At 40.2% G+C, this 8983-nt stretch overlaps 1 protein-coding gene across 1 annotated transcript in view; it reads left to right on the top strand.

The window, feature by feature from the left end:
* HSD17B3 (hydroxysteroid 17-beta dehydrogenase 3) overlaps positions 1 to 8983 on the top strand; it is a 40132-nt gene that overhangs the window by 1330 nt on the left and 29819 nt on the right. Inside the window, exon 2 of the mRNA XM_029920394.1 lies at positions 1669 to 1715. Coding sequence (XP_029776254.1) covers positions 1669 to 1715 — 47 coding nt within the window. The remainder of the gene's footprint in view (positions 1 to 1668; positions 1716 to 8983) is intronic.

Consider the following 8983-nt stretch of genomic DNA (forward strand, 5'->3'; position numbering starts at 1 on the left):
CTGGATCCAAATGGCCTGCTCCACACAGATCCCAGTGCCCACATGCTTGGCAGCTGGATGGGGGTAGGATGGTGCTGTGACTCTGCACAGTGGCTGCCCATCAGTGTAAGGCAGTTTTGTGAGTTTGAGCCCCACATCAGGCTCTGCTCACAGAACCTGTGGAGGCTGCTTGGGTTTCTCCCTCTCTCTCTCTCTTCTCTCTGCCTCTCCACTGATAGTGCTCTCTCTAAATAAATAAATAAGCTTAAAACACATAATCTTAATCTGTCTTTTGAGTCAATATTGAATAGAGTTATCACTAGCAAGAGTAAAATGTGCCTTGGCAGATATCTGGGAGAGAAAATAGAGCAAGAGCAAGAAGGGGAGCAAGAAGAAAATCCAATGACTAAAGACCAAAAATTTTCATTCTTCAGAACTCTGTGGTTGATTAGAAAATTATGTCGCTGGTGTATCATTATAGATTTGTGGGCCCAAATTCAGTCAGGCAGGTTTCAAACCCTGTTGTCATCATTTTTAGCAATGTGTCCTTGACTGTCTTAACTTTCTGTCTCTCAGCTTTCTCTTCTCTAAACTAAGAAAAACAATGGTCCCTACATTATGAGTTTGTTTTGAATATTAAATGAGATGATGCATCTAAAACACTTGCAACAGTGCTTGACAGAAAGTGAGCCCTTACTAGAGACCAGCCATTTATTGATGTTATTATCTTAACTATAGTACAGACCTTGTATTGGTGATTTTAAAGATTCCCGTAATGGTGGGGAAGGTGAGGCAGAAGATAAGCACAGTACTTGTACCAAGAAGAGCAAGCAATTTGCATGGATTCGCCTTAAAGTACCCAAGGGAGCAGATTAAGCCATTAGCAGTTATGAAAACAAGCATGTGCTGCCAATGGGTTTCTGGAAGCTTACAATTACAACATGGCTAACTGTATCTTTTCTTTCCAATAAGCTAATGGTATCTTTTCTTCACTCTTCCAGAAAGCATACCCTTTGATTGATGTGCCAAGGTGAATTGCAGATATATAAACACTGAATGGTTTGAAATTGAGACATGTACACGAGTGAGCTTTACCCTAGAGCTTAGTCATGAAATAAGTGTGTAAGGTTAATAAAAGGACTAGAAGTTCCATCTGATTGTTATATGTTAATCGATAGATACACTGAGTACCAATTCTTCAGGTGACTTTATGTCATTGCATCCTCTTTTTGATTTCTGTGTTTTTCTTTCTTAAGTTCCTTCTCTCCCAGGGGCTTTGAGTACTGTTCTGTGGTGGTGGGGGGGGGGATGGGAGAGGGAAGAACTCGACTTTTAGGAAGAACCTTGAAATGTCCTTACAGTGATAGTTGGGTGTGTGGGTAGAGAGATAATAGAGCACACTGTTTGGGGTCTGAGTGAAATGTTCCCTGGCTGAGGTTCTTTGTTTAGTTTTGGAGAGTGTCTTCCACAGCCTCACCAACCCCTCCAAGAAAAACAAAAGTTTCATTTTGAACATTTAGTGAGGGGAGTCAGGGATGGAAGTCCCAGAGTTGAGTAGTGCTGTATAGCGAAAGGGCGTGTTTGAAATACTGTGCCCTAGGCAGTAAGCCTGCAAAAAAGATGTAGCCGGTGAGAGAGAGCATTTTAAAAATTAATTCTGTCCTTTAAAACCACTTCTTCTTTTTGCAGTGATCACTGGAGCAGGAGATGGGATTGGGAAAGCTTATTCATTTGAGGTAAGTTGTGTTCCTGGAGAATTTCCCCTGTCCTTGTGTTGAACATACTGTGATCACGTGACTCTCCCACCTCAAACTTTAGTTTCCTGGTTATAAAAGCAATAGACATTCATTTATGAAGGAAAATATTTTTGATAAAGAAGAAAATTTAAAAGTCACAATCTCACCCTCTGGATACCTTTTTAAAAAACACAATGATATTTAGAGGTACCAGTATCACCTCACAGGAATTGTTTTAGGAATTGATGGGGGATTTTTATTTTCTAGTGCAATTGTACCATAAGAATTTATATACCTAAATACAATTAAAACTATGAACAACTTTCCTTTTATTTATTTTTATGTTGTAGCTAAGGCATCTATTGATTTTTAAAAAAATTATTTGTGTACGTGGACATATTGTCTATAACTTTAATTTCCAGAAGATTAGTGGGCATTATAAAATATTATATAAAGAGAGGATCTTAAAGGGAGGAAAGTCACTGGAATATGATTAGTGTCTCTGAGTATTTCCTTCCAGGCTTCTTGGTTATCTGCAGATAGATAGGTGGATGGGTATTTTTACTTTTTAAAAATGACTTATGGCATATGTTGTCATTGTTGTTATGATTATTATTCTTACAAGTTCCACATTTTCATTAATGAAATATTGTTTTCTGGAATTTCTATTATTTTATTTCTTCATCATAACTATTACACCAACCTCTAGAACCATGCAAAATACAATAGAAGAAACAGAAAGAATTCTTGAAATTATGAGGATAAAAAAATGAATGACGCCTTAAAATATAACAAAAGCACTTCAATTACAAAAACCACGGTCAACACCAGTGCAGTGGGCATGCGTCTTCTGGTGTCCAAAGGCCTGTGTCATGATAGATGCCGAACCGTCTTGTGTGAAATGGATACTGTAAGGTGCATCAGAGGCACTTGATAGAAACTTTTGAAATGTTAACAACCCTAAACCATGCCAGTTGAGAAAACTTCTAGCCCTCTTTCAGGTCTATTCCCTATCCTCCGATGAGCATCTCTTTGGTACTGACATTCTACTTCAAATCTGTTTGTTTGAGCTGAAGGGCTCTTTGCTGTTATCCTAATTTGTACACAGCAACTTTCTGATGACCAGCAGTGCCCAACACTCAGTAGATGGGTGGTCACATTGAGTGTGGAGGTTGGGGAGATGGATCAGCAACCGCCTTCCAAAGCCTTGTGTCTTCCTTACCCAAAACTCGGAAAGCTTTTCTAGATGTTTACATTAGAACTATATCACCTTTTATGTAACTATTGTCTACCTTAGACCAGGTTTCTGGAAAGATCCTAATCCCTCCTCCAAAATATCCATGGCCTTACCTCTCAGTTTTCTAAATTGCCTTGCAATCCAGGTTCTTCACGGTTTTACAGATTCTTTCCTCAAATTCATGCTGACCTAATGGTCTCCTTGATGTCTTTAAGACTCAGACACTTTTCTTTCTACTTAAAGCAGACCATGTTAAAACTCCTTAGCCATTTTTTTTTTTTTTTTTTTTTTTTTTTACTGTTTCCAAAAGCAATGGCCTGGGGGTCAGGAGCTGTGGGTTCCTGTCCTCATTGTGGCACTAACTCTTTGGATATTTTGGGCAAGCTGCCCATCCTTTCTGGGCTTTTGTGTCTTTACCAGCACAATGATACCTCTGAAGTTCTAAATTGCTTCTGTTCCAGATTAATTCCTGCTTTGCTCTTACTTGTAGAATCTTTTTCTTTGTTTTCTTTTGTTCTTTTTCTAAGGCTGTGTTAAACAATTTTCTGGACTCCCTGCTTCTTCTTCATTCAGGCTTTTTGCCTTCCAGAGAGCCTGTTCATGTCTTCCTGCTAAAATTCTTCTCTTCAGAGTCTGAGATGCTGCTGACTGACCAGAGGGTTAAAAGCCCAAGACATCTTTGTGTTCAAATGCTGCTTCATATGCTTACTGCAGAATTTCCACATCAATAAACTGCAGGTGGTGGTAATTCCACTCGGGCTTTTGTAAAGGTTTAATGGGATGAGGTGGGCAAATGCTTTGCCTAGAGTAAGCTCTCCGAGGTCAGCCATTATTATTACTACATGTTTAAACTGTTTTTCCTTTCTCATATATTACTTTTTCTTTCTTTCTTTCTTTCTTTCTTTCTTTCTTTCTTTCTTTCTTTCTTTCTTTCTTTCTTTCTTTCTTTCTTTCTTTCTTTCTTTCCTTTCTTTCATCTTTCAGAAGAAAACTATATTGTTCTTGCCCATACTTTTACTCTTCCCATTGTTCTTTCATTCCCTTTGGTGTTCCAAGATTCTTTCGTCATTTTCTTTCTGTTTAGAGAATTCTTTGTTTTCCTTTATCAGAGAATGTCTTGATTTTCCCTTAATTCTTGGGCATAGGATTTAGGATTTAGCACTCAAGAAATGTGCCACTTCCTTCTTGCTTACCTGGTTTCTGGTGAGTCTGAATGTAATTTGAATTTTTTTCCTCCGTATATAAGGTGTTTCTCTCTCACTGCTCTCAAGATTTTTTCCTTTGTCTTTAGTTTTCAGAAGTTTAGTTATGAGGTTTCTCAGATTGGATTTCTTTCTCTTTTTTAAAATATAATTTATTTTCAACTTGTTTTCCACTACAACACCCAGTGCTCATCCCAAGATTTCTTTGCATTTATTTTGCTTGGGATTCACTCAGCCTCTTGAATTCATTCACTATTTCTTTGAATATTTTTTTCTGCCCAGCCCTCTTCTCTTTTTCTAGGACTTCAATTACATGGATGTTAGATTCTTATAGTCCAATGGGATTCTGAGATGCTGTTTATTTTCTTCACTGTATTTTTCCTCCTGTTGCTTAGAGTGGGTAATTTCTATTGTTTTATCTTTAAATTCATGATTCTTTCCTTGGTTCCCTCCATTCAGCTACTGAGCCCATCTATCAAGTTCTTAATTTCATTTATTTTATTTTTTAGCCCTAAAATTTCCATTTGGCTCTTCCTTATCTTCTATTTCTTTACCAAAACTTTCTCTCTTCTCATTTGTTTTAAAAGTGTTTGTAATTGCTTGCCAAAGTATCCTTATGATCGCTGCTTTAAAATCCTAGTCAGAGAATTCTGATGTCTGTGTCATCATGGTATCAGTATTTGTTGATTGTTTTTATCTCATCAAATTGAGATCTTCCTGGTTATTGGTATGAAGACTGACTTTTGAATTGTGGAAGTTTTTGGTATTTTGTTATGAGACTGAATCTTATTTAAATCTGTTTTGCGTCTATACCAACACTGCCTCAGCAGGGGGAGGAGGGGTGCCAACCTGTTCCTGCCAGGTAAGGTAGAAGCCCCACAGGCCTTGCACTTGGCCTCCATTGTCGGGGAGGAGTGCTGCCTCCTTGTTACTGCTGGGTTGGGGTTGGAGGTGCTGACTCCCCACTAGGCTACTCCGGGTGGGAGAGGCAAGAATGACTCCTTCCTGCTCCCCAAGAGGCTGCCAATGGTAATTAGAGGAGATGGCCTCAACACCACTGGGGTGGTAATGAAAGCCCTGACTCTGCTAGTTGTCCTCTCTTACAACCCCGGGTGGGCGGGGGAGGGCAGAGGACAGAGGGATGGAGGGCCTTGGCACTGCCAGGTGGAAGTAGAAGTTCAGGTCTGCTGACATGGAAAGGGGTGGCTGGGATGCATGTCCTGCCTCCCTACTCAGCCTTCTCTGATGCCAGCTTGGCAGGGGGTAGGGACCCTTGTTCCATCAGTCTCACTGGGGTGGAAGTCTCAGCTCCCTACTCAGCCTTTGTGGGTGGGAGTGGGGTTGGGGTGGGACTATAGAATTTTTTTTTTTTTTTTTTTTAGCTGTTTGTCTGGAGTAAAGCAGTTCTTTTTAAAGTTTTCTGCCTTACTAAGCTGTCTCTTTTCTGGTCCTTTGGTTAGAGAGAGCAGGCTTTTGTTGGGACTTTTTAGGTCTGCACCTGTGGTATTTCTGAATTGCCAATTTTTCCACCAATAAGTTTGGGATATGTGAGGCAAAAAGAAAACCCAGAAATTCACCACGTGCTATTTCTTGGGTCTTGAGGCCCCTAGCTGATCTTCTCCTTATCTTTTGGAGTATTTTTATGTTTATTTTATGTATTATGTCCAGGTTGCATAATTTAAATGCATATCATGGTAGGAATGGGGAAAAGTGCTTCTCCATTTTCATGGAAGCCTTATTCTATCTTGCATTTTAACCTAATCTGTATTTATATTTGGTGTGGCATGAGAAGCTTTGCCTACTGCTAAAGAATTTTGAGCAGTCCTGGAAGAAGGTGGTATACAATCGTGGTCAAGGATGGGCAGGGGGAGGAGGCAGGAGGAGGCATCTTCCATCTCTCTGAGGCCACTGCTTCACCCTGTCTTCACACCATTTTTGCTCCTCAAGCACCTGAATTTCTTTTATTCATAGACACACAGAGGAAGCCTTGTTTTCTCCAGGTTCCCACCACCTGTTACAGATTAGCAGCAACGAGCACCTTCCCTGAGGCAGGCCCTCACATAAGGAAGGAAAGGGCACATTCTTCTCAGCAGCAGCCCTTCTTCTTTAGGATGGTGCCACAGTGCATTCTGGGAAAGGGAGGGCTTCTGTGGCTTAACTCCCTGAAGGGAAAGAGGCAAAACCCCCATTTGGAGCCTGTCAGCCTGGACATTCTGGAAATAAAATTGAGCCCTGCTCAAGTGGACAAAGGGAACAATGCTGTCCCAGACAAACAACTGTTTTCCGTACCTCCCCCCATCCTGGCCCAGACCACTTCACATAGAACCTTTAAAATGTCTGTGGCTCTTGAGAGAAATGGCACAATTCAGGAGGGGCTGGAAGCCCACCAGGAAGCAAGCATCCTTTGTGCTGAAAATTCAAATTGTTTTCCATTTAATGGAAATCTTCTCTTTGGGAAGCTGATGAAGAGAATTGTGAGACAAAGGTGCTTAATTCTTTGGCCACCATTCTGGTGGATTCCAAGGCTCAAAATGAGGATTGGAGGTGTGTGTGTGTGCGTGTGGGGGCGGGGGGGGGGGTTGTTTTCCACAGGGAGAGAGAAAACTCTGGGATATTACTGACAAAGCCAGTCTGTCCGTCCGTCCTTCCTTCCTTCCTTCCTTCCTTCCTTCCTTCCTTCCTTCCTTCCTTCCTTCCTTCCTTCCCTTTCTCTTTCTTTCTTCCTTCCTTTTTGTTTTTCTTTCTCTTTCTTCTTTCTTGCTTTCAGAGCACTTTCAAATCTCTCTCTCTCTTTTTTCTTTTGAATTTTTTTCAAATTCCAGTCAGTTAACATACAGTGTAATATTGGCTTCAGGAGTTCATCACTTACGTATAATACCCAGTGCTCATTGTAACAAGTGCCCTCCTTAATGCCCATTTAGCCCATCCCCCACCCACCTCCCTCCATCGACCCTCAGTTTGTTCTCTATATTTAAGAGTCTCTTATGGGTTGCTTCCCCCTTTTTCTCCCCCACTTCCCATATGTTCACCTGTTTTGTTTCCTAAATTCCAGATATGAGTGAAGTCATATGATATGTGTCTTTCTCTGACTGACCTATTTTGCAGAACATAATACACTCTAGTTCCATCTACATCATTGCAAATGGTGAGATTTTATTCTTTTTTTGGTGGCTGAGTAATGGTCCATTGTATACATATGCATCTTCTTTATCCATTCATCAGTCAGTGGACATTTGGGCTCTTTCCATAGTTTGCCTATTGTTCATAGTGCTGCTATAATAAATATTGGGGGTCTATGTATCTCTTTGAATCTGTATTTTTGTATATCCTTTGAGTAAATACCTAGTAGTGCAATTGCTGGATCTTAGGGTAGTTCTATTTTTAACTTTTTTCAGGAACTTCCATACTGCTTTCCAGAGTGGCTGTCTCAGTTTGCATTCCCACCAACAGGGTAAGAGGGTTCCCCTTTGACTACTTCCTTGCCAACATCTGTTGTTTCCTGGCAGGGTCAGTCTTGAAGTGGGAGAGTCCTTGGTTTTTTATTTTTCAATCTTTTTATTTTCCATTTCTTTTAAACTTTTTAAATAGACTTATTTTTCTAGAACAGTTTAAGGTTGACCACAAAATTGAGTGGAAGGTACGGAGAGTTCCCATATATCCCCTACCCCCACACATGCACAGCCACCACACTATTGACATGCCCTACCAGAGTGGGGTGTTTTTACAATGGATGAACCCACCGTAACACTTCATTACCACCCAGAGCCCATAGTTTATCTTTGGTGTCACCTTCTTGGCTTGTTTTTTCTGTGGTGAATTTTTTTTAGAGGAAAGGATGAGACATGCACAGCTAAAGATGTTTTGTTTTAGAGAACCTCATTTCCATGTTCCCCTCCTTTGCTCAGTTTGGTTAGAATGGAGCTTTATCTAGAGTCAGTCAAAATTGATATCAAAGCCCTATAGAGATTTTCTGTGGCTTTTCCTTTTAAATAATAACTGTGTTACAGACAAACCATCAGTAAATATACTTTTTTTGTACGTCATGTTTAAATGTACCAGGGTATTGACTATTTAAAGTGAATGCTAGATGTACAGGATCACCTTCATTATCTTTTTCATATGTCTGGATCTTGTTTGACTATCTTTTTAAAGTGACCCCTCACTGTACAGATTTCAGGCCAGGGGTAGGACTTGTGATGAAACTTTATGACTGAAGATCACAGATAAAGTGAATGTAAAATTACTTTAAAATACTTTAGCATAGGAGTGCCTGGGTGGCCCATTTAGTTAAGCATCTGACTCTTGGTTTCAGCTTAAGTCATGATGTCACATGGTTCGAGCCCTGTGTTGGGCTCTGTGCTGATAGTGTGGAGCCTGCTTGGAATTCTCAGTCTGTCTGTCTGTCTGTCTCTCTCTCCCTTCCTGTCTCACTGCCCTCTCCTCCCCCACCCCACTCATGCTCTCTTCTCTCTCAAAAATAATAAAGAAATATTTAAAAAATAAGATAATTCAGCAGAGATGATATGGTGGGCATGTGGGTCAATGTTGTTTTTTTTTTTTTTTTGGAAATTCAAATTTTAATGGTGCTCTTTTATATATTATTCTTCAATCACATAGCTGTCATTTTGAGGCCACATTGTTTCCTTAATCAATAAAAGTGGAGGTGGAAGGATTTTCAATTGTTATACCTAAAACTGATCAAAATGCATTAGTTTTTTTTTCCATAATATTTTATTGTCAAATTGTTTTCCATACAACACCCAGTGCTCTTCCCCTCAAGTGCCCTCCACCATCACCACCACCTGTCTTCCCCCCTCCCCCCTCCCCCC

Source organism: Suricata suricatta, chromosome 13 (genome assembly GCF_006229205.1).
Source record: "Suricata suricatta isolate VVHF042 chromosome 13, meerkat_22Aug2017_6uvM2_HiC, whole genome shotgun sequence".
NCBI lineage: Eukaryota > Metazoa > Chordata > Mammalia > Carnivora > Herpestidae > Suricata > Suricata suricatta.